The sequence below is a fragment of the Vespula pensylvanica genome, chromosome 1 (assembly GCF_014466175.1).
Source record: "Vespula pensylvanica isolate Volc-1 chromosome 1, ASM1446617v1, whole genome shotgun sequence".
Taxonomy (NCBI): Eukaryota; Metazoa; Arthropoda; class Insecta; order Hymenoptera; family Vespidae; genus Vespula; species Vespula pensylvanica.
Window position 1 is genome coordinate 13,973,564 of NC_057685.1, and position 25,642 is coordinate 13,999,205.

Below are 25,642 nucleotides of genomic sequence, written 5' to 3' on the forward strand. Positions count from 1 at the left end.
AGCTGATCGCGTTTCGTTATTTCGTTACAAATAAGACTGACGTAAGTCAACTTATCATATAAATCGGTACTTTTTTATTAAAAATATGACAAATAAGAAGAACTAAGATAATCTATATCGTAAATTAATACAAAATATTAGAATTTATTTTATTTATCAATCATACCCTTCAAGAAGAGGTTAAGCTTACCCGTATAAATTTGAACGCGGAGGTAAGAATTTTTTAAATTGAAATACGACGAATACATTACAATTTATATTATGTTATTAATAATGCATTGTGCATTCAATATTATATTAATTATAAATTCAGTCTGACAATTATGCATATATTGTTACTATTATGTTACTATTTTCAAAAATTATCAAGAATATTATATCATATTTCTAGATATGATCTAAATACGATAATAGTAGTGATTTAAAAAATACAATGGGGCAAACTTTATGCGAACCAGTAACAACTAAAAAGTCGGCATGTTGTAGAGATTCCAATTACCGTGTAGGTAGTTCTTGTATGCAAGGATGGCGAATTAAAATGGAAGATTGCCATGTGCATATTCTCTCTCTTCCAGATGACCCAGGCACTGCTTTTTTTGCAGTATATGATGGTCATGGAGGTAATAATATTTTTGTATTTTGTATAAGTAATACAAAATGGGTACAGGTATTTCATGTAGATATATATATAGTAATTCATATATTACATTTAATTTAATTTTAGTATTGGTAGAAAGATATAAGAAGCTATTTGCATTGAAAGTTAAAACTAATAGGTGCGGCGATAGCTCAACATGCTGGAAAATACCTTCATGAATATATCACCAAGCGAAGTGAGTATAAAGCAGGAAATATTGTCCAGGCTATGCAACGAGGTTTCTTGGAATTGGACAAGGCAATGCAAAATGATGTGGTACTTAGAGAAGAACAATCAGGAACTACTGTTATTGCATTACTTATTAAAGATAACATTTTGTATAGTGTAAGTTTCTATGGTTCATGAACTACTTGATAAATATATAATATTTAATTCCGACTTCTCTTCAATTCACATATACATATTTTATATTTGTTCAGGCTAATGCAGGTGATAGCAGAGCAGTGGCAAGCATTAATGGAAATGCAGTCCCACTTAGCCGAGATCATAAACCTACATTAAAAGACGAACGTGATAGAATCGAGGCTGCAGGTGGTTGGGTCGAATTCAATCGCGTTAATGGTCATCTTGCCCTATCCCGTGCTCTTGGAGATTTTATGTTTAAACGTAACAATCATATGTCACCTCAAAAACAAATCGTAACAGGTAAGAAATACTTTAGATTATTGTAACAATACGAATAATATATTTAAATATTTAAAATATTTTTTTAGCTTTTCCCGAAGTACAACAATTTCCTATAACCGAAGATTGGGAATTTGTTGTCTTAGCTTGTGATGGAATTTGGGATGTTATGACGAGCGAGGAAGTAGTAAATTTTGTAAAGACTCGTTTAGCTTGGTCAAAATTCGTAGGAACCGAAATGGAAGGTGTTATGGATCCTGAAGAAATATGCGAAGAATTAATGAATTGCTGTCTTGCACCAGATGCTTTAATGGGTACTGGTTGCGACAATATGACAGTTGTACTAGTGTGCTTTCTTCATGGAAAGCCATATTCGCATCTTATTTCACGTTGTCAAAAATCTAGTACAAATTCTTAGTTATTGTAGATTGGTATATTGATACTTTCTCATTTCTTTCTCTCTGTATCTCTGTATCTCTCTATCTCTCCTACTCTCCTACCGTACGATCGTCTCCCCTTTTCTTAACCATCGACGTCGTTACTTAACGACTCAGCTTTTTTATATTACACGTATGCGTTGTAATTCAGCGCGAAGTGTTGATGTTATGAAGTGGGGACGAACAAACGAAAAGGATGAGTTTTTAACTATGAGTACTTTTCCTTTTTTATGAAAAATTTAGAGGCCTCTGTTTTAGATATATCAATAGATCTAACCTATTAGATAATTATAAAATTTACTAATTGCTTTTGTAAAAACATTATCTCTGATTTTAATGTAAATTTAATTTTTTGAAACTATGCTTTTATGTGTAAATATATGAATTCCATTATATACACAATTATGGATTCTTCAGGCCACATCTTTGGAAAACAGGCCGCACAGCAGCTCAATTATAAGCTTTTATTTACAATTCTGAAGAATGGACGAGAAATATTCTAACATAATTTGAGTAACAATCATGATAAAAGATCGTAAGATTTTCATAATTAGAGTCCATAACGTTCTTGTATAGAAGAAACAGCTGCATTGGCAAGGGAACTAAGTCTTCCTGCAACTTTATTTACACCTTGACGTACACTTTCGCGTACATCGTCCAAATCAACTACACCAGCACGTCCTCCACTAAAGCGAGCCGTTAAAGAAGCAGTAGAAGAAGTCGGCGAAGAATTTCCAGTGCCAAAATAATCTGCCGACGATATACTGGATGAACCTTCAAAGCGGCGAAGGTTACTTTTACGTTCCCACTATAAATAAGTAAAAATTATAAATAAATCCATATTTCAATTCGAATAAAATTTTAACAAAATAACGACTATTTTTACTTACTGAATCATCATAATTACTGTCTTGGAAGTACTGATCAGAACTAATAGCCTTGGCACTACCAAATTTCTTTTGAGCTTCACCTTCGTCCGATGTTTTATTATCGCTTTTATTATTATTTTGACGACTCAAAAGTGGTTGTCGTTTAGGTGGCTCTGGTTCTGCAATAATAACAACTTCTTCACTTTTAATTTTGTTACTATTGTTATTAGAATATGGAATCGATAGAGCTGTATAAAATTCATCCAAGCTCATAAATAAATCGCGATCAACGTCGACATCTCTTGATTTAGATTCAACAGCTGTAATAGTTTTTGATGACGATTCTTGAGTTATTGTCTTCATATCTCCTAAAGCTGAATGACTTGCACCACTAAAAAAAAAAGTAAATTGTGTAAATCATTTATATGTTACTACAATATCGTTGAAAATAACAAAAAATTTTATATTAGGATAAACTGACATAAATACCTGCGTGCGTTAAATCCCATTCCAAGGCGTTCTGCCTGTCCAGCCTTTAATGGATCTAATTGTTTCGTTAGTTCTTCCACTTTCTTAGCTTGCTGACTTAAATTTTGCTCGTAACGATAAGCAAATCGTGTAGCAATTTCCTCCCGTTCCTCTTTTGTTCCTTCATGTTCTGCTGTTTCATTCACTTCGCTTCCTATTTCTATGACGCTTTTTTCTAATTCATCAAAATTAGTTTTTACTCTTTGTGCTCCTAGACCACCAGCTTTTTTTCCAAACTGCATACAAATAATTTAAACGATCATCTATATCTGAAATTATTACTATAATGCTATACTGAAATAATATAAACATACTTACACCAGGTCGTTTAGACTGAACTTTCCTAATGCCAATAGTAGGTTTTCTTTCAGATTGTACAGATGGAATAGACTCTGAAAGTTTTACAGATGGTCCTAGAGAATTAAGAACAATATCCGAAGATTCATTTGTATCACTTTTTTCTATGCCTTCTTTATGTATTGTAGAATTAGATACAATTTTTTCTTCTGTTGGAATGTTAGATTCATCTAAATTTAAATCAAAATTTTCATGCTCTTGGAAGAAGTCCACATCATTGGATTCTTCTGTGTCTGGTTCTACACTTTCCTCTAAATGCAACTGCACATAAAATTATTGTTCCAGAACATATTTATATAATTGTAATTATTTTGAATACCCAATCTTATAGAGGAACATGTAATATAAGCTTAAACTATCGCAGTAAGCATAATTTTGATCACAAATATATGGTATGAATTTACAATGGAATGAATAAACGTTTATAAAATGTAATATCTGAAATATATGAATGAACCAATAATTTGAATGTTGACACATATATGCAAAAAGACACAATATCTTTTATTAGCAATTAAAAGCAATTTCTTTTCTTTATCTTTTTTTTTTAAAACAGTGTTAAGCAAAGATTAGTAAAATTAAAATAGTGCTTTGTGAAAATATTTTCACAGCTCACCATTGTTTTATTTTTTGTTGAAGGAAGAAAAACCTATAATTAGCATATTTATAATTACAACTGTTTCAATCAATAATGTACCATATGTCAACTACTAAGAAATTAAAAGATAAAAATTCTTACTTTTGTTCCATGGCGTCGCATTGCTAGTGCAGATGCCAGTGCCAACTTGTCCTTATATTGCATTGCAACACGAGAATTATACTTTTGTTGGGCATCTGTTGTAGTACAGTTATGTTGAGCAAAATATTTTCTCTACAAAGCATAGGATAAGAATATAATTTGTAGAAAAATAATTTCAAGACATATGCAACGTACAAGCAAATAAAAATAACAAGGAGAAGATACTAACAGCATTAGCATTTCCACCTAGCTGCATGTTTCTTAATTGTAACCATGTCCAATTTGTATCAAGCTGGGTAGACCTTACAAATGTTAAATGAACCCCTAGACTTCGATGTACAGCAGAACAATCGATACATAGAAAAACTCCATAAGTCACACTGGACCATGCTGGATTCTTTGCATTGCAATCGAAACATGTCTATAAAGATTAATTACCATCATTACATGTTTATTTAAAAACAGTTTATAAAATTATTATTAAAAAGAAAAAGCAATTTTTAATAAGCAAAATTACGAAATTATTTTATTAATGTTAATATCTTCACTATTGCTTCCAGTTCGCCATTTCCATAATTCCTATAAACGTTACATGAGAAAGTAGAGGTTCATATATAATTACAGGTTGGAAACATAAATAAAACGTGAAATGATTTAAGTAGATGTAATTACTTGATATGTTACAAGTTACTACATCTCTTTTTACTTATACAATAGAGAAAATAAATTAAGTAGACCTTATTTGCTGGAATTGCACGTAATCTTTTAAAAATTTCTTCAATATCGCTCTGACTAGGTCCAAATTCTGCCATTTTTTGACGTGTTGTCAACGAGATTGCAAGGAACTCTGGGAAGTATGAAGATGGCCAGTGTCTTTTGGCGCTGCTATCGCTTTATTTTAAATTATATATTTACGTATACTTACATACATAATTTCAATATAAATACACAATAACAATAAAAAATCCATGAAAACAATGAAAACTTCATATTTACAATTTTTTTTTATTAATAAATAGTGTCAATTACTTTTTTAAAACGCTGAATTAAAAACTCGTAAAGAAATGATTTATTTATTTTGAATGTAATTATTTTTTTTTATCAGTAGATGTATCGGAACGTCCTGTATTTGGAGAATCACTTACATTTACTTCTTCTTCCTCTATTTCCAAACTGTTCAGTCTACATATTCAAATATGAAAATATATTTTATATTTTATATTTTGACTAAATCGTTCTTATTGCATATACAATATAAATACAAATCTTACTCGTCTTGTTCTAAACTGTAGAGCATTTGAAAACCAGCATCAAGACTAGGTGGAAATCCCATATCTGGATCTAATAATTGAAGTGTTGGTACTTCTCGGTAAACATTACCAAATTCATCTAATTCATCTAATTGCAATTTACTAGCTGCCTCATCCAAAACTATTCTACAAATTAGAGCAAACTTAAGAGCGTTGATATCAAGATTCAATTAATTATTTTTTTCCCTATTACTTATAATATATAAACTTACTCGATATTAAATTTTATTTACCTTTGTTTTTCCATCATTGTTTCTACCTTTTTTTTCATATTTTCTTCAAATCTTAAAATATATTCCTGATAATAATCATGTATTGCTGTTACTCCGCCTATTCCTGTTTCTAATAAGACTCTTTCCATAGCATCCTGAAATAAAATATAAAACTGTAAAATACAAAATCTTCATATTTTCTTAGTTATATTTAACATAATAATTTTACTGGGAATCCATGATCTTCTTGTTCAGCTGCTACTTTCAATAGAAGTGTCATTCTTTTCAAAAAATGATCAGCAATGTCAGTAAGCGTTTCTATAGCTAGATCCGATGAATGTTCAAAACCTATATGAGCTAATAAAACGATTACAGCATGTTTCAATAAATTATGCGCTGTTTCTGATGTTAAATGATGAACAGTAGAGGAATTCTTGAATGTGTCTCTGAAAAAATAATCTAAATTTATCACTCAAATACAGTTAATTAATATCAACAATTACATACGATATATTATACATACGTTTCAACATCTGCAGATAAAAATCGGAAAAGATTACATGGTACTTTAGATTCTTCTTGAGAATCTTCTGCTTCGATTATAGATAAATTTCCTAATACAGTTCCTTCATCCTATTTATAACGATTATACTAATTAAATTACATTGATAGAATATCGATTATTTAAATAGATTGGTTACTTACCATCATTCTTAATTGTTGATGAAAGTTAATAGTATTTAATACATGAAAGTTTCCTATAGGAAGCCTAAATAAATAGTTCAATATTATTATATAACATCTGTATTAAAGTTATACTATATATCATACTACTATCGCAATATATCCTTACTGTATATATTCTGGTTGTCGATCAATCTGATAATCACAATCAGTATTATTTGCTTCATCCATAACTTGTCTCCAAACATTTTCTATAATATCTGGAGTAATTATTTCTTGTTTCAAAGTTTCTCGAGGAGGCAGTTCTCCCCATAAGACTGTACTTCCATGGCCTTTGCTAGATTTCATTGTTTCCTTGCAAAAATATAAAGTATTTTCGTTTGAATATATTACTATAATAATATAAAAAATATAGATGTAAAAAATATATATTTACAATACATATATATGCACACTTCAAACTTCTGTAATATTTTTATAACATTTAAACGTACCATATAAAAAACTGTATTTAAAATAAAAATATTAACAATACAGTATTATTCCATATTAGAAAATCCCGCGCAAAATGCTGAAACTTCAGGTTATAAAAAGCAAAGTGTAACTGCATTACCAAACAAAAAATATGCAGTTCTATCCTTTGCAAGAAATATTTTGTTTACAAAACACTCGAACTTTATCATATCACGTACTGATAAAACTATTTCTTTATGAGATAATATTTCCCATGCAATACGAGAATAAAACTTAGCTGTATGTGTTACAAAAACGATTTCAGACGTAATTGTATGTTATTAGGTTATAGCGTCTGTGCGTTTTGTCCATATTTTCTTTGTCGTGATATATAACTTCTTCCTTAAAAACACATCGATTTCCTTCGATTATCGATATTACGAAACTATACCACGTATGTATAAAGAAAAAAGTAGTTATTAAAAGATTAAAATAGTAAACAATTAATATTATTGTTGTTAGGAAGATTATTCATATAAAGAATGAATTACAAATAAAAATATTTAAAGATACGTTATATTATTTTATATTGTACTATAAAATTTTATACTTTTTTTCAGGAATTAATTAGTACTAAATAAGCAAAAGATTTTATTAATCAATAGACACAATGGAAAGTGCAGCAGCCTCAATTTTAAAACGAGCTGTCGAAAAGGACAAAGAAGAACAGTATACTATGTCTCTTTTATTATACCAAGAAGGTGTACAAATACTTCTTAACACTATAAAAGGTTTGGAATATAATATACAAACTTCATATATATAACAATTTTAATATTCATAAATTATTGTATCAAATTATTGTAATCGAAGAATAAGTAATAAAATGCAGAGACAAAGGATCCAGTTAAAAAAAAACATTTTGGTGTTATGACTTCGCAATATCTGGATAGAGCAGAAAAATTAAAGCAATTAATTGAAAAAAAGAAAATACAAGGTACATACAGAGAATTAATAAAGATTAAGGATGGCGCAATCGGGTATGGATACAATAGTCTTTTTGGTAGATTTTTGGATGCTATGGTTACTTATATTCAAATAGAAGATCCATATATAAGGGCATTTCATCAGGTATATTAATTTTAATGTTTAATGTTTTAATGGTTTAATATTTAATATATAATATGATAAATACATTTATTATTAATATATATTATTGACTACTCTGCTCACAGTGTCAAAATCTAGTAAGGTTATGTGAATTGGCAGTTCAAAAATGTCATTCCCTATCAAAAATATCTCTTACTACTACATGTGATCCAGAAGATTTTAAAAATCAATCTAAAAGACTTGAAGAATTGAAGCACAGTTTGAAATCGCATCTTATATCATTTGAAATTATATATTCTGATACATTGCATGACAGACAAATTGTGTAAGATATTTGTTTATTTTAATTTATTAAATATTTGGCTTTCTAAGAGATATTTATATTTATATTTTATTACAGACTTAGCAATGGATGGATAATAAAGATAGGACGTGGTTTAGATTATTTTAAAGCACCTAATGGAAAGTTTGTTCTGGGTTATTGCGATCTTGAATTAAGATCATGTCAGGAAACTACAGTTGATATCTTTCATAGTAGTCAACTGACAGATGCTGTACCATGATAGATAAAAATGAAAAGTAATTATATATTAAGACGCGAACATATCAAAGCAAAAATTTTATTTTCCTTTAAACCAGTATTAATGCGTGCAAAATGATGAAAGACATGTTTGTTTTTGTTTTTACTAAGAAATAGCATAAATGGATGTAATGAATTTCAATCATCAGTTTTTATTCTCGAAGGAAAAAAAAATTTCGCTTTAAAAACATAATTTTATATTATTAGATTTATTAGACAGAGAATATCTTATGCAAAACTCTTTGACCGAGCCAATGATATGGTTTTTATATTTTTATCAAAATTATAATATACCATTTATTCATTTATATTATTATACAATTATATTTTATGAGAATTATTTATTCAATATTGCAAAGTATATTAAATTTTTTCAATTAGTATAAATTATATAGTATTCTTTATTTTTGTATATATAGGCATTCTTTTATTTTATAATAGAAAATTTATAAAATATTTACATTATTTACAATTTTTTTCAACCTTTTGCACTTGAATATACTTCGAGAATTAATGAAATTAATTAAAATAATCGTGTGCTCTCGCTACGTCTATCTGTTTCACAGCTTTCTTGCATGCTCGTCTTAAAGATTTAGTATACTTTAGAAGACCAGCTTCTATTTGTTCTTCATCTTCAGTGAGAAGATAATTCACGTCGTATGTAGGAAGACAATCGGCACCTCCAACTGCAACTACTTGTCTCGCTATCTCTGGATCTACGCAAAGCCTTATCAGAGCAGCTGCAGCCGTGGTCTCTAAACGTTGATATGCGTCCTCCAAACCTGGAGGTCTCATTCTAAGAAAACAAACCAATGCAACGGATGCTCGTGCTTTAGCTAAGTATTCTCGAGCTTCTGGTAAACGTGCCAATTCACCTATGAGAGAAGCCACTTGCTGCATCAACCAAACGTTTCCACCGTTTGATTTTTTCACGCTTCTCAATAAATTTCTTATTGTATCTTGTCGTATTATAATATCAGCGCATTTTCTTGATTTAGATATTTGATTGAGCGCAGCGGCTGTCAACAGTAACGTTTGTTCCGAATTCACATTTTCAATAAGATTTCCTAAAGCAGTAATTAATGTATCCGCAAATGGTTCAACATGTGGTAAGCCTACGGCATTGGTCCATGGTGCTGTTATCTGTACTATCAAAGCCGTAGCTTCCATTTTGTTGATTTCCGACGACGTTTTACTGGACAAGAGGTCAATCACGATTTCCGGTCCGTCGTCTTTAACGAAGTGCTCAATTGCTGTTCTTGAACAGCACACGCTCGATAGAGCGCGTAGAGACGTGGCTACGTAATCATTTGATTTCCTAATGGCAGAAATGAGAGAAGTTAGAAGAGCCCTAATTCCCGCACATCTCGCGATACTGCTGCCTGCTCGTGCTCCGGCTAAACCCAAAGCCGTGAGAGCTGCCAGAGCTCCTCTAGCTACACTACTGTCTTCCTTCGGTACTTCTTCCAAACATCTTACTATTTTCTGCAAGAATAATTAATTATTGTTAATAATCAAATGAGTAAATTCTTCATTTTGTATAGGTTCTATTTTGCACAAGATAACGAACCTCGATATAAAAATCTAAACGAGTATTAATGGCACTGTCGACGTAATCTTTCATACTGTCTAATTGCATGAGAATTCCTTTTAAATTCGTTTGCTGAATTCTTCGAGGTGGCGGTGCTCCTAATTTCGATAAAACTGAAAAAGCATCGTCCTCGATGGCACGTAATAGCTCCATTTGTAATCTGCCGCTTTTCGAATGCGACACCTCGCTAAAAAGGTAGATCGTACCATGTTAACCAAACGTTATTTTTTTTTAAATAATAAAATATACACTTACTCTAAAATATATTGATAGTGACGTTCAAATTGGTCAGCTCTAACGAGAAGCTTGCTTGCAGCTGCCGTAGCCAAAGAAGATAACATCTTCAAATCTTTCATTTGATCCTCCTCCGAAATCAAATCGTTATGCTTTCGCCGAGGTAGATTCTTACTTTGAAGAGCGATACAACATTCATTTGCAGTTTCTGTTGTTAAGTCATTTAACCAAGTTTTGACTGGCAATTCGATCTTGTCATCAATATTTTGAAAATTGGAAAAGAAATCGTAGGAAAGATTCGTTGCAAGTACTTTTGTAATTCTCGTAGAATTTAACGATTCGTCTTCTAACAAGCTAGACGAAAGATTAGGTAAAGCAGTCACCCTAATCTTCGTTCTGAAAAAGAGATCACTCGTGTTACGTTAATTCGTCTACGTTAATTGTAATTGTTAATTGTTAGTAATTTTGTAATTTATTCTTTTCCTCTTTTTCTTTTTCTTTTATTTCAAATACTACCTTAAACAAGACATAGCGTAAAATGTAAGAATCAGAATTTCATAATAACAACACAATTGTACTTTCATTCGATAAGGCACAGGATATTCTCGGTTTCTTTTGTGACCGAATGTTTTCCGGGATAATGGATCAGAGTAGAGAAGCGATAGTGAGTAAAGGCTGACTAATCGGTCACCTCCGGAACTGGAATTTTCTTGTGAATAGGATGACTAATCTCGATTCTTGAAAAGAGGTATGCAACTATATGATCACTTGCACCGGTCTTATACTCGTATATTAATTTAAATTCTTCTTAGATACGTTGTCTCTCGATGAAATGATCGAAATCGACCTACTCATTTTTTTCTTTCACGCGTGCACGCGTCCTATGACACATAACATCTTACACGATGTAACTAAACGTTAACGCGAGCATAGATCGAGCTGACCGATGAAAAAATATTCGTGTCATGCAATATCAACGATTTCATAAAAGAAGTAATTTAATGTTAATCTTGCAAAATCCGTTGAAAAATAATTATTATTTACTTATACTTTGTTTCTTTTTTTCTAGCAAATATGCATCATTAAACTTATATGCATATAGTTAATGAGTTTACTTCGTTAGCTATTTAAATTTATGCCGATCCGAAGAAAACGGCGTTTTCCGTTCTCCTTTAGACCGACAAAGTATCTCAGTTATTTGTAACTTCGTAGAAGGCAAGACCTTCCGTATTATGAGACATCTTGTGCATATAAAGTGCTCACTAGCTACATTGGAATATTAAACGTCAATGTCAGTAGGTGGAATATTTTTTAGTCGCGCAATACGTGTCTTCTGGTATATCAAAAGAGATTACGACAAGCCTATCAATGCGTTCAAAGATACGATGCGCTACTTTCAATATAGCCCTGGGGATATCAATAAGTATACATACCCTGGACAAATAATATTTACCAAATAGTCAAATTCAATGTCTCTTTTATCGTATCTTACATTAAACTAATCATAAATAAATTGCGAAGGAAAGTTTTTTCTACGCAAAAGATGTACATACATTCATGCAATAGTATCTATTTACGAAAGCCATAAGAATAACAAGGCGAAGTTCATTACGCGTCGCATTCCTATCGGTTTGGCTCACCATGGGCATATTATCGCAACGATTCACTCTGCTTTCATAAAACCTACATATTCTTAATGTCTTATCATTCATGAAAAGATTTCAATATCTAAGATAGATTTATTTTTCGAATCTTAAAATATTCGATAGAATTATCGTACAATTCGAGGTACTTTTATTTACTATAATTTGGCAGATGTTAGACTATTTTATATACTTTCTAAATCTACCATCTTGTTAATAAATACGAAAAAATACCTGTCATCTCGTTGAAAGTTTCGTATTTTGAGATCCTTCGGAGTTGAAGTACAAGTCGGTCGAGGTATTAAATCGTTTTCCGACCAAAGAGAACCAATTTTATGACGAATTCTACGATTTCTTTCCTTAGCTTTCCTACGTCGTCTTCTACGTCTCTGCGGACTTTCATCTTCTAAAGTCTGCGAGCAATTTGATCGTTCGGAATCAGAGAAACCAGAATCTAAACTCTTTAGATCCTGACTGAGAGGACTGAGGGATCTGTTCCCTGAAACGACGGTATTCTCTTTGTTTTCGTGTGTACCAACAGTGATATCCGTTTTCTCTCTACAAATGGTATTGAAATTCGTATTGTGAATAGAAATTCTTTCAGTTAATATAACAAAATATAATCGGTTTACACGACTTACCTTTGAAGTAACGTTGGATTTTTTCTACATTGAATCAATGCATCATCGCATTGCAATTCATTAACTTTCGGACAAACGTGTATGACGGTTACGTTATCAACGTTCGTGAAATTATTTTCGCGTAAACTGGAGGATCGATTTTCTTCATCGTTTTCTGAAGGATAATCCGTATCTGTAGAAGGAGGGGGAGGAAATTGAAGAACTTCAACGGGATCTTTTCTACGTATCGTCGAATCCTTCTTTAAATCCTGCGATGACATTTGTTCCCAAAATACTTTGCTTTGGTATCTCTTGAAGTTATTCATCTTTTCCTTTCAATTTCCAATAAATTCACAAAATGTTGCGTTACTTTTCAATGTTTTTTCATTGAGATGTCATAAAGAACAAAAAGTGTGCTTTGCGTGTCGTAATCGAAGAAGAAACATAGAAGAAGAAGGAAAGGTTTTAAGAAGGGTGCTTTCCTTCCTAACATGTGCCAGCAGTGGTCACAGTTGGTCTCTTCGTTGGGTGCGATACAAGGGTGGTTTAACGATTCAACAGAGCAGAACAACGATCCTCCCACGGGTCGCGTGGCCTCAGAACGACACCTTATGGTCTCCTCGTTTGAACCCCTATGAAGAGTACTCCTGTTAATCGTATATTTTGTTTACGTATACGTAACGTTAACGTACTGAAAACTTAATTTTTCGATAATGAAATCTTGCAATGTTTCAGTAAAAAGAATCCTCACTTTTATTATTATTTTTTTTTTTATTCCAAATGTCATCTCCCGATAATTATTAAATCAAAAAAAGGATAAAATTTAAACGATGATGATCGTCAAGTTCACGCGATACTGATCCCAACGCGTTGATGTGCCGCAAACGACTGACTCCGACCGACTCGCTTTCGACTTCTCCGCCTAACTCGATACGCCTCCCTTTTTCGTCCTCGCATAAGCCAAGTCGTATATGAGACTGGAACTCCTCCCCTTCTCTTTTGTCGCTCTTGTGGGGTGCACCACCTTTCTCCATTCTTTCTCTACCCCCCATCTATAAGTATTCGTCTACTAACAGTGTATGTGTTGGCTGTACATCATGACCGTTAAAGCATAGCTTCGTGTAACTCTTTACATAATTGATATTCACTGACATATATCTGTGTTAATTTGTTTTTCAACGAGTTTTCCTTTTTCATCTGCAAAAGTATAAAAATAAGAAAATATTGCAATTCGTGATAACGTTTTAGATGACAAATCATCTTCAGGAAGAATATTGATAAAAATAATATAAATAGAGAGAGATTAATATTTTTATTATTTCATGTTTTATATATTATCATTGGATCACATTTATGTGCATACTTACACACATACACACGCGCGCGTATGCATCACGTTCCTTACCGCCGTACGTGCGTTCGTGCGTGAATGACTCATCCAAGGGGCCAAAGGGGACGGAACATACATCACCATGGGCATTTTAACGCAGATGCCCCGTACGGCGCGTGCCCTCGAACCAATCGGACGCCCCTATGCTGCTTCCGTAACGGCAGCCACGTCTGCACGAGTCATTTTCCTATGACCCCCTCTCGATTGAGGGGACCAGAAACGAGGAGAGGAGTCACACCTGGCCCTTAAAAGTTCTCTCTCCATTGGCGTGATTTTGTGACGCTTCGCTAGACTTTATCATTTACATACTCATATGTGTGTATATGTGTTTTTATTATTATCGAAGAAGGGTAATCATATACCTCAAAGATTCATCTCAGATGATCCAAATTTCGCTTCTTTTTCAGAATAAGAATAAATTCAACTTCCTTTTTCATTCACGTCTGGAAATATAAACAAAGAATTTGAATATTTTACATATATTTGAAATTCTTTCATCTTTCTTTCTTTTCATAATTTTAAAAAGGATAAGAAACCAGACTGGTTTGTTTTTTATTTTCTACGACTTGAAAGTTACAAAACTAAAAGATAAAGACATTCGAATGTGTGATCGATTCTTTCAAACCTTTCTGTCGAATAAGCCCATCCTACCGGTATTCTTTATCCTATTGTTTAGATTCCAAAGGGACTAAGTCCATATGCAGTTATGTATTGCACGTACAAAGCTATCGTAGGGCTCATACGACCCCTATTGTATGTACATACGTACGTACTATGAAATCGAAGGGACAGCTGCGAATAGACCGTTATTTAAACGCGTGCTCTCGTCCAGATTGATCGTTGGGTTTTAAATCTTCAATACGACTGATATATTATCCTAAATACAACCTTTGATAATTATTTTTTCGATCTTTATAAATGAACTAAGAATACAAATTTACATTATAAAAATTAACTAAAACTATATATGTATTCAAATAGGACAACTACAATTTGTTATACAAAGATCTATATATAGGATAGAGCATTTAAATCGAAACATCTAAATTATTTAAGAACGTCTCCGTTATTTATAGAAAAAGTTATACTATTTGAAGGAGCACATTCTTAAAAGATCTTTCAAAATATAATTTCGGAAAGAAATTATTTTATCGCTATATCGTGTCCCTTTAAATAATCTAATTATCTTAAGAATTTGTTTCATAAAATTATAAATAATGGAAATATGGTGAAAGTATACACTTTTTAACAGAAAGTATCGAAACAAAAGTTGTAGAGGAATAAATTATTTTTATGAAATAAAAGGAATTGATTGTAGCATATTTTATAAATTTTGATAACGTATATTCCATAATGTTTCAGTTCCAAATCGACGAAAATACACATTTTTGTACATTTGGAACTTGTAAATTTCGATTACACAGCTTTTTAAAAATACTCTTTATTTATATTGTTGTAGTCTTAGCTAATTGTTGGCTCCACTACAAATAATTTATTTTCCTGCATTGTTTAAAAAAATCAACATACGAGAACGAAAAAACTTTTATGTACATTTAAAATTGGTTATCTTAAAACCTATAAAACGTACTACAATAATTTTTATCTCATCTGAAAGGTTATTTAATTTTTTACAATTTCTGTTCCAGTACTTTTCGTTAAAAATCAATATTTTCCTTAATATTTTAAAGAAGCATTTTTCGACCCATGAATATATGAGACTTTTTCTTAAAAATTAAATTTTTTATAAAATTTCAAAACCTAGCCGAAATATTCGGACCACCCTATATATTTCATATCATTTATTAATATATAATATCGACAATATAAAATTACATATTCATTAACAAAATATTCATCTTTACTAACCTATTATTTCAATTGTATCGCATATACGACTTTTTATAAAGTATAATTAAGTTTATACAAATATCGTTGATTTTTTATAAAATATTAAAATTAGTCTTCCAAAGGTTTTTTTAACTGCCATATTTCAATAATCAAATGAAATCTCAAACGTAACTGAAAATATAAATTCATTATTTTTCCGCTGTTTTCAAAAGAATAAATAGAAGTTATTCGAGATTAAAAATTTTTGTTTAATTAAAATCAAAAACAGTAATTTATAATAGCACCTTAACTGTTTTTCTTTTTTTTTTTTTTTTTATTGAATATTTTTTTTATTGACATATTGTGTCGTTCAAAGAAGATAAATAAAATCAATCATAATGCACACACAAATGAAATCATCGAGATCATCTTCTTTATACGTGGATTCCCTTAACACATCTGCAGAGAAAAATTGTAGAAATAACCATAAAAGGACTTAAAATTTGGAATCAACAAAGCACAGTCGATATTCTTGACGTCCTCTAGCGATAAAACTTTGAAATATAAAAATTTGGATCATTAGTACTATTTCCGCTATAGCCAGTTTACGAGTGGTATTTCAGTGAATTAACAAAATGGAATAATCCCTTTCGATTGGTTTTCGTTTTATACTCGTGATGATCGTCCAATAAGGAAAGAGAGAAAAATTGTATTTTATTCGATCGCAGCGCCATTGTATCTGGAATCTCCTTACGTTTGTCGTGTCTTTCGTTTTCTTCGAAGTCAGAATTACATTTGATATTGGATTCAGATATAGATTCTTTCATAGCGTTTCACGATGGTAATTGAAAATTTTGCTTTTTATACGATAAGATGAGAAATAAGAATTTGTGTTTATTGTCAATGTTAATAAGATGAAATGAAATCGGTGATAGCTTACATGAGGATGTAACAAATGGCGCACGTGTATTACTGCCAAACGATATTTAGAATAATGATTTTAATTTTGTTATTAATTTTATTTTAATTAAGTGAAATATACGATATATGTATATATTTTCCTGTGTAAAACTTCAATGATATTTGTTGGTTATTAGGTTTCTTTAAATCCTGTAAGGATTCTCAAAAATGAGGCAGAAGAGGAAAAGGCAGAAATTGCTAGATTGAGCTTATTTGTAGGAGCAATAGCGATAGGAGATTTGGTAAAATCGACATTAGGACCTAAGGGTATGGATAAGATTTTGGTAGCTCATGGACGATCTGCTGGTCAAGTACAAGTTACCAATGATGGAGCTACAATTCTTAAAAGCGTTGGTGTAGATAATCCTGCTGCTAAAATTTTAGTTGATATGTCACGCGTTCAAGATGATGAAGTTGGAGATGGAACTACTTCTGTTACAGTACTTGGTTTGTATATTTGTGTAATAATATTATAATGTTGAATTCTATCGAGTCAATGTTAAAATATTTAATTTATTTATAATGCATTTAATATTTTTTAGCTGCTGAATTATTAAAAGAGGCAGAAAAATTAATAGAACAAAAAATTCATCCACAAACTATTATTTCTGGGTGGAGAAATGCAACTAATGTAGCAAGAGAAGCACTCAAAAATGCAGCTGCAGATAATTCTGCAGATAGTGAACGCTTTCGCGAAGATTTACTAAATATTGCGCGTACAACTTTGAGTTCAAAGATCTTGTCTCAACATAAGGAACACTTCAGCAAGTTGGCAGTAGATGCAGTATTGAGACTTAAAGGATCTGGAAATTTATCAGCTATCCAAGTTATTAAAAAACGTGGAGGAACTCTTTCAGATTCTTTTCTGGATGAAGGTTTTTTGTTAGATAAAAAGCCTGGTCTTCATCAGCCCCAAAAAATTACAGATGCACATATACTTATAGCTAATACTCCAATGGATACTGATAAAATTAAGGTAAAGAAAATATAAGTTCTTTATAATAAGATTTATATAAGATTTTTTTCTAAATATTATAATGTATATAAAAGGATTGAATGTGTAATAGCATATTCTGCATTAGGTATTTGGCTCCAGAGTTCGTGTTGATTCTATGGCAAAAATAGCTGAATTGGAAGTAGCAGAGAAAGAAAAGATGAAGGTAATTACAGATTAAAAGACGAATAGACATAAACAGAAAAATATTACGATGAATAATAATAATTTTTTTCACAGGATAAAGTTGAAAAAATCATAAAGCATGGCTGCAATGTTTTCATAAATCGACAACTAATTTATAATTATCCTGAACAATTATTTGCCGATGCTGGAATTATGGCTATTGAGCATGCTGATTTTGATGGAATTGAAAGACTTGCTCTTGTTACTGGTGGAGAGATAGTCAGTACATTTGATCATCCTGAGATGGTAAAACTTGGTAAATGTGAACTTATTGAACAGGTTCGTATTTCTTCAGCTACATAATATACAATAGTATGGATTAGTAAAATATATATTATATTTTCGTATAGGTAATGATCGGTGAAGATACCCTGCTTCGATTTTCTGGCGTTGCTTTGGGAGAAGCGTGTACTGTCATTATACGAGGAGCAACTCAACAAATTCTTGATGAAGCAGAACGGTCATTGCATGATGCTCTTTGTGTTTTGGCGGCAACAGTACGTGAATCACGAATTGTTTATGGCGGAGGTTGCAGCGAAATGGTAATGGCGTGTGCTGTTATGAAAGCAGCAGCTGCAACTCCTGGAAAAGAAGCAGTTGCGATGGAAGCTTTTGCAAAAGCTTTACAACAATTGCCTACTGTTATTGCTGATAATGCTGGTTATGATTCAGCTCAATTAGTTAGCGAACTAAGAGCTGCGCATAACTCTGGAGCCAATACGATGGGTTTAGGTAAATCTTTAAAAAAAATTAAAGATATTAAGGCAATATAAAAAAAAATTTATATAAATGTTATTCATGATTTCTTTTACAGATATGGAAACAGGAAGAATTGGTTGCATGAAACGACTAGGAATTACAGAATCATGGGTTGTAAAGAGACAAGTTTTATTAAGTGCTGCAGAAGCAGCAGAAATGATTTTACGCGTGGATGATATTCTAAGAGCTGCACCAAGGAAGCGCGTCAAGGATCGTGGACGTTGTTAATAGTGGAAATGATTTAATTGCTATTACATTATTACATTGCTTCTTTAATTTGTAATACGCGCATTATATCGACTTATATTTCAAACTAAATATTACACACATCCTCGTTTTTATTATTTAATACACTTATTTCGAACAACTTAAAAATTGTCAATGTATTAATTCTTCTACCAAAAAAAAAAAAAAAAAAAAAAAAACGGTACACTACATTATCTGTCATATATATACATAAATTTTTATGAAATAATCTATTCCTTCTAAAAAATTCATTCCATGAATTCTCTGAATGTTTGTTAATTCTATCTAAGTCTCTGTTTATATTTTGAATAAACCGCCATTGTGCCGCCATTATAGACAATTGAAACTTCATTTAGTATCAGTCAAGATTAAAGAGAAAACGTATTTGGATAATTGCCAATTATGGCTTGAATTTCGTTTAATTATAATTGAAAAATAATTTTAATATAAAATTTTGTAAGAATAAACAGGAAAATAAGAATGTATACAACAAGAAGCGATCAAAGATTTGGCTAGACCTAACCTAGATGTTTTAAAAATATCAGTGCATTTTAATGCACAGTGACAGGACCAGTCAGTATCATGATTCTTTTGTTAATTATTAGCATATTTAAACAATACTTTTCCAACGTGATACATTTATTTAAATTATAAAAAAGGTAGGTGAGCATAATTACTACATTTTTGCTAGATTTTATTTACGTCGAATGGATACTTGTTAAATACGATTAGATAGATCAAAATTAATTAATTATAATCTTATAATTCATGAAAGTCTTTATATGCAACAATCATTACTGTGTAATGTGAGCTTTAAGCAATCTATGTTACTTGCATTATAAGAATTATTCTAATTTACTGTGGATAATGCAAGTAATGCAAGTAAAGTAAGTCAAGCTAATGGCTGCATTTTGATATTTTTTATTAATTAGATTCTGATAAGTTTATTTAATAAAAGTATTTTTTATAAAAATAGAAAATTATTGGAAACTTGAAATGTTGATAAATGACTTGAATTAATAAATAATAAAAGTATGTTATATTAAAAATAATTTTGAATTTAACGCGCGAACGGTGGGTCTGTGATGGCGGATAGTTGTGTTCATATTTCTATTACGCTTGCTGTGCAGATTGCAAATGCTTTTACCTTAATATTTATTATTTTATAAATGTTATAATTTTTTAATTTATTATGATAATGTAATATTCCAAATAGTTTTTTGAATAGTATTCATACATAATAGACAATATGAGTGAGCAAATTCATCAGTAATTTTACCCACTTCTTTACGAAATAAATAATACGACATAATAACTGATTGACAAGTACTTAAATGTCTAAAAGTGGTATATTTAAAATTTTTTTATAAATACTGACTATAATTTCGAATTAATTATATACGATAATTAAAACAGGTTAAGCATCATAGTTTATAAAATAGTAGAAGAGTCTCTATTATTATTTCTAATACAAAATATTGTGATTCGACTATTATTGTGCAGACAAAATGACAGAACTTCTTACAGCATCAATTACATCTAATGAAATGCAAGAAAGATGTAGTATTTGGGTAGAATCACAGAATGAACATTTGTATTCTGAAGACACATCAAAAGATAAAACAGAAAATAGTTGTAATGATTATGAAACCGATTCTGAATTTGATTCAGTTTCAGAATGTGGTAGTAAAAGACGTAGAGTAGGGAAATATTTAAAGCATGAAGTTTTACATTTAGTTTGTGAATGGAAAGATTGTAAATTTGATAGTAATTATATTGAAGTATTTACAAGACATGTTGCTAATCATATAAGCGATTTAGAAATAAAAGTTAAAGAAGACAATACAGAGGTTTATGTGTGTCAATGGAAAAATTGTTCACATGAAAGTGGTATTTCTGATGAAATTTCACGACATGTCAATTACCATTCTTATCATACTAAATTAAAATGTATTGGAACAAATATTCGTGGAAGAATCAAATTACCTGTAATTATAATGATAATTAAATAGTTTCAATGGTATTAAGTAAATTATTTATCACAAAAAAAATTTTTTACAGAAATGTAATAGAGATGCAGATTGCAAGAATATTATTGATTCACCAGTACCACATATCTGTAGATGGGAAGAATGTTTAAAGATTTTTTCTAATTATCAGATGTATTTGTATCATATAACTGCTCACATAGATACTAATCCACGTGGTAATAAAGTAGAAGGTGGAATTGAATGTAAATGGACAGGATGTAAAAATAAATATCCTAGTTTATATAAACTTAGAGATCATATGAGATGTCATACTAAAGAAAAAATAGTTGCTTGTCCAGATTGTGGTACTATGTTTGCTTCCAATACAAAATTTCATACTCATTGTAAAAGGCAAATTCCTATAGATGGTAAGACAAATATTAAACATTATACTTCACTTCTCATTTTTTTTTTTTAAATATTTTTCATTAGTTATATTTATTTTTGTAATGGTACTTTAATAATTTATTTTTCAGTGCAAGGATTTCAATGTTCACATTGTAATAAGTTCTATCCAACAGAAGGCATTCTACGTGATCATATGAGATTGCATGTATTTAATTATAAATGTACTTTATGCGATATGACTTGTGAATCACCAGCTAGTTTAGCAAAACATGTGAGATATCGACATGTATCCACAAGAACTTTTCCATGTCAGTTGTGTTCTCATGCTGCTAAATCCCAACAAGATTTAGATTCTCACATGACTGTTCATACAAATGGACCCAATTTCTCTTGTCACTATGAAGGTTGTTCTTACACTTGTAAGGGTGCTTATACATTAGACAGGTATTTTGATTCTTATATTGTTTTATATGTCTATTATAATAATATGTAAAACCATATCTACCATAAAAATTTTAATTATTGTAGACATGTTGAACGTATACATAGCTTAGAAGTGAGATGGTATTGTTGTCATGAATGTCCTGTTAAATATAGAAAAAGTTATCGCTTAACTAAACATCTTATTGAAGCTCATCATTTGCAATTACCTAGTGGTCATAAACGATTTCAATATGTACAAGATGAAGATGGTTGTTATAGACTTCAAATGGTTAGATATGAAACAGTAGATGAAGAAAATACTTCATCTGTTGAAAAACCAAATATTACGGATAAAAAATATAAGCTTAAATTAGATAATACTTCATCATTGGTAAAAGTAGAAGTAAGAACAAATATATTGATTCGAATTGTACATAATGTCCATTTTTGGCTATATTAATATGTTATAAATGTGAAACAATTTTACTTTTTCAGATTTTAGAAGATAATACAGAAGATGTACAAGATTTACAGATAAAACCCATAACAGATTTTAATATGGCTAAATCAATGCCTGTTATATCAAATATTTTAATAACTTTTGATGAAATAGATGAAAAAGGAAACATAACAAAAAGTAGAATTATAAATTCTCAAAGTATATAAAATATCAAATCATAAAAACTTTTATTAGAAGCAAAATAAATAAAATAGTAAAAACATAGTCTGATAATTATATATATACACTTTATTTTAATAGAAAAATTTAAAAAATAAGAATTCTTAAATTAAGCAATTTTATGTTTTTATTCTTTCTCTTTTTAAAACATATATTTATCAATTTGCAAAAGTTGTTTTATGTGGATAGAACTTTAATGAGTTATGTAAAATGAATAAAGTGTACTCTTTTGATGCTTGTTGCAATTATACATTCTTTAAAATGTGCGCTTATATTTAATGATATAATCGGTTCTGTATCTAATATTATTAGTCTTGCCAAAGTAGAATTCAAATCGAGCATATTCCAATTTTCCACACAATATATACAAACGTGACCTAAAAATATCCACATGTTTGGTATTATATAATATAATGAATTAAATATTTTTTGTGAAAGATAATAAAATATATGAAACATAGAAACAAATACTATAATACAATTTACCTGAGTTTAAACCTAATATGAGAAGCTGTGCATAAACTAACACGGCAGTGGGTGTTCCATGAAATATGGGAAGTATATTATGAAATTTCCACTTTCCACCATGAATAGAAAAACCTAAGTATCCCTGTTCTGATAGCAAATAAAAAGTAAGATAATTGATATTTTTAATTATCTTTATTGAATTTACCTGTAATGCATACTGCTATATTAGTAAACATATAATAATCACGGATATATAGTTTTGGTGGTTTTACAAATTCTGTGATAAATACTTCTTCACCTTCTGCCAACTGTACATTAAGAAAATGTCCTTTCTTTGTATAAAAGGAAACCTATATTTAAATTTATATTTAATACAATTTTTATTAAATCTATAAAATAGATTGATTACAAATTAAACATGTTTATATATATTAGATATATTTTAAATATTTTATTTTCATAAAATTAGATACCTTATTACCATCTGCAACACCAGCAACAATATCATCAACAGGAAGTTCATACAATGTCCTGGGTATACATCCTTGGACAATTAATGTATTCTTTATGACACTGTAGCAATAGCTTTGACTTGTACTGTGTGAAGATATAATGAAGCAAATAAATGGAATAATTACTATCTCTCTCTATCATTATAAATATTTTTAACATTATTAGATAATAAGCTTTCTTACCTGAGTAATTTTCCATGATCCTTTTTAATGAGTTCCTTAGATTCAAGATCCCAGAATTTGATATGACTATTTATACAAGAAGATACAAGAATAATTTTTCTACCTATACAAAATGTTATAAATTATGTCGAATTATAAAAATGACAAAATCTTTTATAATATAATACAATATAGTTATGTACTATTATAATAACATACTATTTTTCAAGAATTTAATTTTACATAAAAATTCCATATGATTTGCTATATATCTTGGTTTATCATTTAAAGCATCAATATCATAAAAATAAATGTATCCTTTGGATGTACCAATAGCCAGAGTATTTTCTATACAAAATAATTATTTATTAAAATTAAAAAAAATGGAATTGTTCTGTATATATATACTGTTTTACCCAGTACTGCAGTACAGGTAATGATTTCTTGAAAATGGTAGTTTGGTAATGGATCTAAACTTTCAACAAAAATATCATAATTTGTTAGTTTCTTGATCTTAGTCCACCATTTATACATATTTATCCATATTTCTCCTTCTCTTCTTGCATTTTTCAAATCAACATATGATCTATTTGGATACAATGTTTCAAACAACAAACTCCATATATTTTGTGATATTTCTTCCTTACATTTTTTATACCAAAAGTTTTGTTCCTAAAATAATTGACCTGACAAAAGTATCTATCTAGTAGTATCTAATTAAAAGTAGTATTACTTTTTACACAAAACATAAATATTTACCTTCAAAATTTTATCGATAATTTCTCTCCAGGAATTACATACAACTTTTAATTTTGTAAGAGTTATTGGATCAACATATAAAAATATTCGTTCCCAGATCTCTATGGGTAAAGCCATCTTCTCTATTTATATATATATATATGTGTGTATATATATAAACTATTTATTATTAATTATATATATATTGCGTTCACGGAGAAAATGACCGGCATTTCATATGATTCGGACAAATCCTGCTCGATGGAACGCCCATTTTGCCCCCACCATATCATCAAAAGAGTCAAGTAGGCTATCAGAACCGGCCACAGCCGTAAAAGGGAGTTCGTGCACATAAGCTCTTACACTTTATTATTAACATTGGAGAATTAATCGTTAGATACAATGATATTTTCATTTGTACATACGGCACTGAGTAGCGTGCTCAAGTTCCCCCACCTAATGACTAGTCTGTCTAAAACTGAATGGAACAAGGTCGTTCTCTCCGTGAACGTAGTATAATAAATATTTGGACATGACATATTACATGTATATGATATATTAAAATAATTCAAGAATTTATTAATAAATGTACAGCGTTTTAGTTTATTTAATTTTAGCAGAATTTATATTACAATAATTACATAAGTACAGTAAAACAAAGATAACCTATTATTTCTTCGAAATTAATATGAAATAAAATATAACAGATAAGTAAATATTTACTAATTATTATTATTCTCCAAATCTTAAACAAAATCTTCATCATGGTCACAAATTTATATACTTCATAAATCTGATACATGTACTCTATTTATTTGCGCAAATATTATTAGCAATATAAAATGATAGTACAAAAGACAAGAATTTATATTATATTTTTCTTAAAATCATATGTTCGCCGCGTTCTTAGGATCATTAACACATTTTCGGCCAATTCAAGAGAAGAGGATTGCGTTGTAATAAATATTGTAATGGTCGGGTGTGTCCTTTTCATTTACCGACAATTATAAAGCGGAGAAGAAAAAGGACAAAGAGAAGAAAAGAAAAAGAGAAAAATTACTCTGCAAGATACTGATCATTCAATCTACGTCGAGGGGGACATGCGTTTCTTCAAAAAATTATATTAGAATTCTGCTATATTCAATTTATTTATCTGTTAAAGCATGATTAGCAATTGTAAAATGTAATTAATTTAACGTGCAATTGAACTTAGACAAAAGAGAGATTTTGGAAAAATATAGAAATATGCAGCCATTCGCCCGGTAGTACTT

At 30.1% G+C, this 25,642-nt stretch overlaps 8 protein-coding genes and 1 long non-coding RNA gene across 12 annotated transcripts; 5 read left to right on the forward strand and 4 right to left on the reverse strand.

The window, feature by feature from the left end:
- Positions 1-2: 2 nt before the first annotated feature.
- On the forward strand, positions 3-2,592 carry LOC122635303 (probable protein phosphatase 2C T23F11.1). Its single transcript, XM_043825354.1, has 5 exons — positions 3-212; positions 392-620; positions 777-982; positions 1,078-1,303; positions 1,372-2,592. The coding sequence occupies exons 2-5, from the start codon at positions 434-436 to the stop codon at positions 1,698-1,700; spliced, it is 948 nt and encodes a 315-aa protein (XP_043681289.1). The 5' UTR covers positions 3-212; positions 392-433; the 3' UTR covers positions 1,701-2,592.
- Positions 2,170-5,082, reverse strand: LOC122635269 (ADP-ribosylation factor GTPase-activating protein 2). 2 transcript variants are annotated; one of them, XM_043825290.1, is made up of 8 exons: positions 4,950-5,082; positions 4,442-4,633; positions 4,213-4,344; positions 4,090-4,122; positions 3,435-3,734; positions 3,078-3,352; positions 2,610-2,979; positions 2,170-2,527 (listed from the first exon to the last, which is right to left on the reverse strand). In XM_043825290.1, exons 1-8 carry the CDS (start codon positions 5,022-5,024, stop codon positions 2,270-2,272), a joined length of 1,635 nt encoding a protein of 544 aa, XP_043681225.1. In that variant the 5' UTR covers positions 5,025-5,082; the 3' UTR covers positions 2,170-2,269. The 2 variants fall into 2 exon arrangements, with proteins under 2 accessions (XP_043681225.1, XP_043681234.1); XM_043825299.1 differs by lacking the exon at positions 4,090-4,122.
- A 115-nt stretch (positions 5,083-5,197) lies between these two features.
- Positions 5,198-7,054, reverse strand: LOC122635295 (STAGA complex 65 subunit gamma-like). The gene is made up of 8 exons (XM_043825346.1): positions 6,913-7,054; positions 6,588-6,772; positions 6,440-6,503; positions 6,258-6,367; positions 5,964-6,180; positions 5,756-5,889; positions 5,484-5,648; positions 5,198-5,394 (listed from the first exon to the last, which is right to left on the reverse strand). Exons 1-8 carry the CDS (start codon positions 6,913-6,915, stop codon positions 5,301-5,303), a joined length of 972 nt encoding a protein of 323 aa, XP_043681281.1. The 5' UTR covers positions 6,916-7,054; the 3' UTR covers positions 5,198-5,300.
- A 128-nt stretch (positions 7,055-7,182) lies between these two features.
- On the forward strand, positions 7,183-8,587 carry LOC122635310 (MIT domain-containing protein 1-like). The gene is made up of 5 exons (XM_043825365.1): positions 7,183-7,325; positions 7,492-7,662; positions 7,764-8,002; positions 8,107-8,306; positions 8,382-8,587. The coding sequence occupies exons 2-5, from the start codon at positions 7,542-7,544 to the stop codon at positions 8,542-8,544; spliced, it is 723 nt and encodes a 240-aa protein (XP_043681300.1). The 5' UTR covers positions 7,183-7,325; positions 7,492-7,541; the 3' UTR covers positions 8,545-8,587.
- Positions 8,588-8,693: 106 nt separating this feature from the next.
- Positions 8,694-13,747, reverse strand: LOC122635249. 2 transcript variants are annotated; one of them, XM_043825244.1, is made up of 6 exons: positions 13,401-13,747; positions 12,671-13,281; positions 12,264-12,587; positions 10,408-10,782; positions 10,132-10,339; positions 8,694-10,046 (listed from the first exon to the last, which is right to left on the reverse strand). In XM_043825244.1, the coding sequence occupies exons 2-6, from the start codon at positions 12,973-12,975 to the stop codon at positions 9,081-9,083; spliced, it is 2,178 nt and encodes a 725-aa protein (XP_043681179.1). In that variant the 5' UTR covers positions 12,976-13,281; positions 13,401-13,747; the 3' UTR covers positions 8,694-9,080. The 2 variants fall into 2 exon arrangements, with proteins under 2 accessions (XP_043681179.1, XP_043681171.1); XM_043825236.1 differs by having other exon boundaries at positions 13,342-13,747.
- LOC122635317 lies at positions 10,782-11,394 on the forward strand. The gene is made up of 2 exons (XR_006328643.1): positions 10,782-11,134; positions 11,199-11,394. It is a non-coding gene; the product is annotated as an uncharacterized LOC122635317 (long non-coding RNA).
- A 2,828-nt stretch (positions 13,748-16,575) lies between the features above and the next one.
- On the forward strand, positions 16,576-19,164 carry LOC122627789 (T-complex protein 1 subunit beta). Its single transcript, XM_043809321.1, has 7 exons — positions 16,576-16,707; positions 16,964-17,273; positions 17,369-17,802; positions 17,909-17,986; positions 18,061-18,285; positions 18,357-18,738; positions 18,821-19,164. Exons 1-7 carry the CDS (start codon positions 16,705-16,707, stop codon positions 18,991-18,993), a joined length of 1,605 nt encoding a protein of 534 aa, XP_043665256.1. The 5' UTR covers positions 16,576-16,704; the 3' UTR covers positions 18,994-19,164.
- Positions 19,165-19,941: 777 nt separating this feature from the next.
- Positions 19,942-22,553, forward strand: LOC122627791 (histone H4 transcription factor-like). Its single transcript, XM_043809335.1, has 5 exons — positions 19,942-20,999; positions 21,073-21,409; positions 21,518-21,833; positions 21,918-22,215; positions 22,308-22,553. The coding sequence occupies exons 1-5, from the start codon at positions 20,520-20,522 to the stop codon at positions 22,476-22,478; spliced, it is 1,602 nt and encodes a 533-aa protein (XP_043665270.1). The 5' UTR covers positions 19,942-20,519; the 3' UTR covers positions 22,479-22,553.
- A 99-nt stretch (positions 22,554-22,652) lies between these two features.
- Positions 22,653-24,670, reverse strand: LOC122630987. Of its 2 annotated transcripts, none has more exons than XM_043816121.1 (8): positions 24,393-24,670; positions 24,050-24,305; positions 23,853-23,981; positions 23,655-23,757; positions 23,433-23,556; positions 23,165-23,309; positions 22,978-23,106; positions 22,653-22,868 (listed from the first exon to the last, which is right to left on the reverse strand). In XM_043816121.1, the coding sequence occupies exons 1-8, from the start codon at positions 24,507-24,509 to the stop codon at positions 22,693-22,695; spliced, it is 1,179 nt and encodes a 392-aa protein (XP_043672056.1). In that variant the 5' UTR covers positions 24,510-24,670; the 3' UTR covers positions 22,653-22,692. The 2 variants fall into 2 exon arrangements, with proteins under 2 accessions (XP_043672056.1, XP_043672064.1); XM_043816129.1 differs by having other exon boundaries at positions 24,050-24,319; positions 24,393-24,506.
- Positions 24,671-25,642: the final 972 nt, after the last annotated feature.

Excerpts from the sequence above, each read along its gene's own strand:
- LOC122630987 (XM_043816121.1), bottom strand. The coding sequence starts at position 24,509 with ATGGCTTTACCCATAGAGATCTGGGAACGAATATTTTTATATGTTGAT. Across the intron at positions 24,306-24,392 it reads TTATCGATAAAATTTTGAAG|GAACAAAACTTTTGGTATAA; the intron begins GTAAATATTTAT and ends CAATTATTTTAG. Across the intron at positions 23,107-23,164 it reads TATAGCAGTATGCATTACAG|AACAGGGATACTTAGGTTTT; the intron begins GTAAATTCAATA and ends ATTTGCTATCAG.
- LOC122635269 (XM_043825290.1), bottom strand. The coding sequence starts at position 5,024 with ATGGCAGAATTTGGACCTAGTCAGAGCGATATTGAAGAAATTTTTAAA. Across the intron at positions 4,634-4,949 it reads GTGCAATTCCAGCAAATAAG|ACATGTTTCGATTGCAATGC; the intron begins GTCTACTTAATT and ends TAATCTTTATAG. Across the intron at positions 3,353-3,434 it reads TTCAGTCTAAACGACCTGGT|TTTGGAAAAAAAGCTGGTGG; the intron begins GTAAGTATGTTT and ends ATTTGTATGCAG.
- LOC122635295 (XM_043825346.1), bottom strand. Across the intron at positions 6,181-6,257 it reads TTATCTGCAGATGTTGAAAC|AGACACATTCAAGAATTCCT; the intron begins GTATGTATAATA and ends TTATTTTTTCAG. Across the intron at positions 5,890-5,963 it reads AAGAAGATCATGGATTCCCA|GATGCTATGGAAAGAGTCTT; the intron begins GTAAAATTATTA and ends ATTTTATTTCAG.
- LOC122627791 (XM_043809335.1), top strand. The coding sequence starts at position 20,520 with ATGACAGAACTTCTTACAGCATCAATTACATCTAATGAAATGCAAGAA. Across the intron at positions 21,000-21,072 it reads GTGGAAGAATCAAATTACCT|AAATGTAATAGAGATGCAGA; the intron begins GTAATTATAATG and ends AATTTTTTACAG. Across the intron at positions 21,410-21,517 it reads AAGGCAAATTCCTATAGATG|TGCAAGGATTTCAATGTTCA; the intron begins GTAAGACAAATA and ends TTTATTTTTCAG.
- LOC122635303 (XM_043825354.1), top strand. The coding sequence starts at position 434 with ATGGGGCAAACTTTATGCGAACCAGTAACAACTAAAAAGTCGGCATGT. Across the intron at positions 621-776 it reads AGTATATGATGGTCATGGAG|GTGCGGCGATAGCTCAACAT; the intron begins GTAATAATATTT and ends TAAAACTAATAG. Across the intron at positions 983-1,077 it reads AAGATAACATTTTGTATAGT|GCTAATGCAGGTGATAGCAG; the intron begins GTAAGTTTCTAT and ends ATATTTGTTCAG.
- LOC122635310 (XM_043825365.1), top strand. The coding sequence starts at position 7,542 with ATGGAAAGTGCAGCAGCCTCAATTTTAAAACGAGCTGTCGAAAAGGAC. Across the intron at positions 8,003-8,106 it reads ATATAAGGGCATTTCATCAG|TGTCAAAATCTAGTAAGGTT; the intron begins GTATATTAATTT and ends CTCTGCTCACAG. Across the intron at positions 8,307-8,381 it reads TTGCATGACAGACAAATTGT|ACTTAGCAATGGATGGATAA; the intron begins GTAAGATATTTG and ends ATTTTATTACAG.
- LOC122627789 (XM_043809321.1), top strand. Across the intron at positions 17,274-17,368 it reads TACTTCTGTTACAGTACTTG|CTGCTGAATTATTAAAAGAG; the intron begins GTTTGTATATTT and ends AATATTTTTTAG. Across the intron at positions 17,987-18,060 it reads CAGAGAAAGAAAAGATGAAG|GATAAAGTTGAAAAAATCAT; the intron begins GTAATTACAGAT and ends TTTTTTTCACAG.
- LOC122635249 (XM_043825244.1), bottom strand. The coding sequence starts at position 12,975 with ATGAATAACTTCAAGAGATACCAAAGCAAAGTATTTTGGGAACAAATG. Across the intron at positions 12,588-12,670 it reads AATCCAACGTTACTTCAAAG|AGAGAAAACGGATATCACTG; the intron begins GTAAGTCGTGTA and ends TACCATTTGTAG. Across the intron at positions 10,783-12,263 it reads AACTTTCAACGAGATGACAG|AACGAAGATTAGGGTGACTG; the intron begins GTATTTTTTCGT and ends TCTCTTTTTCAG.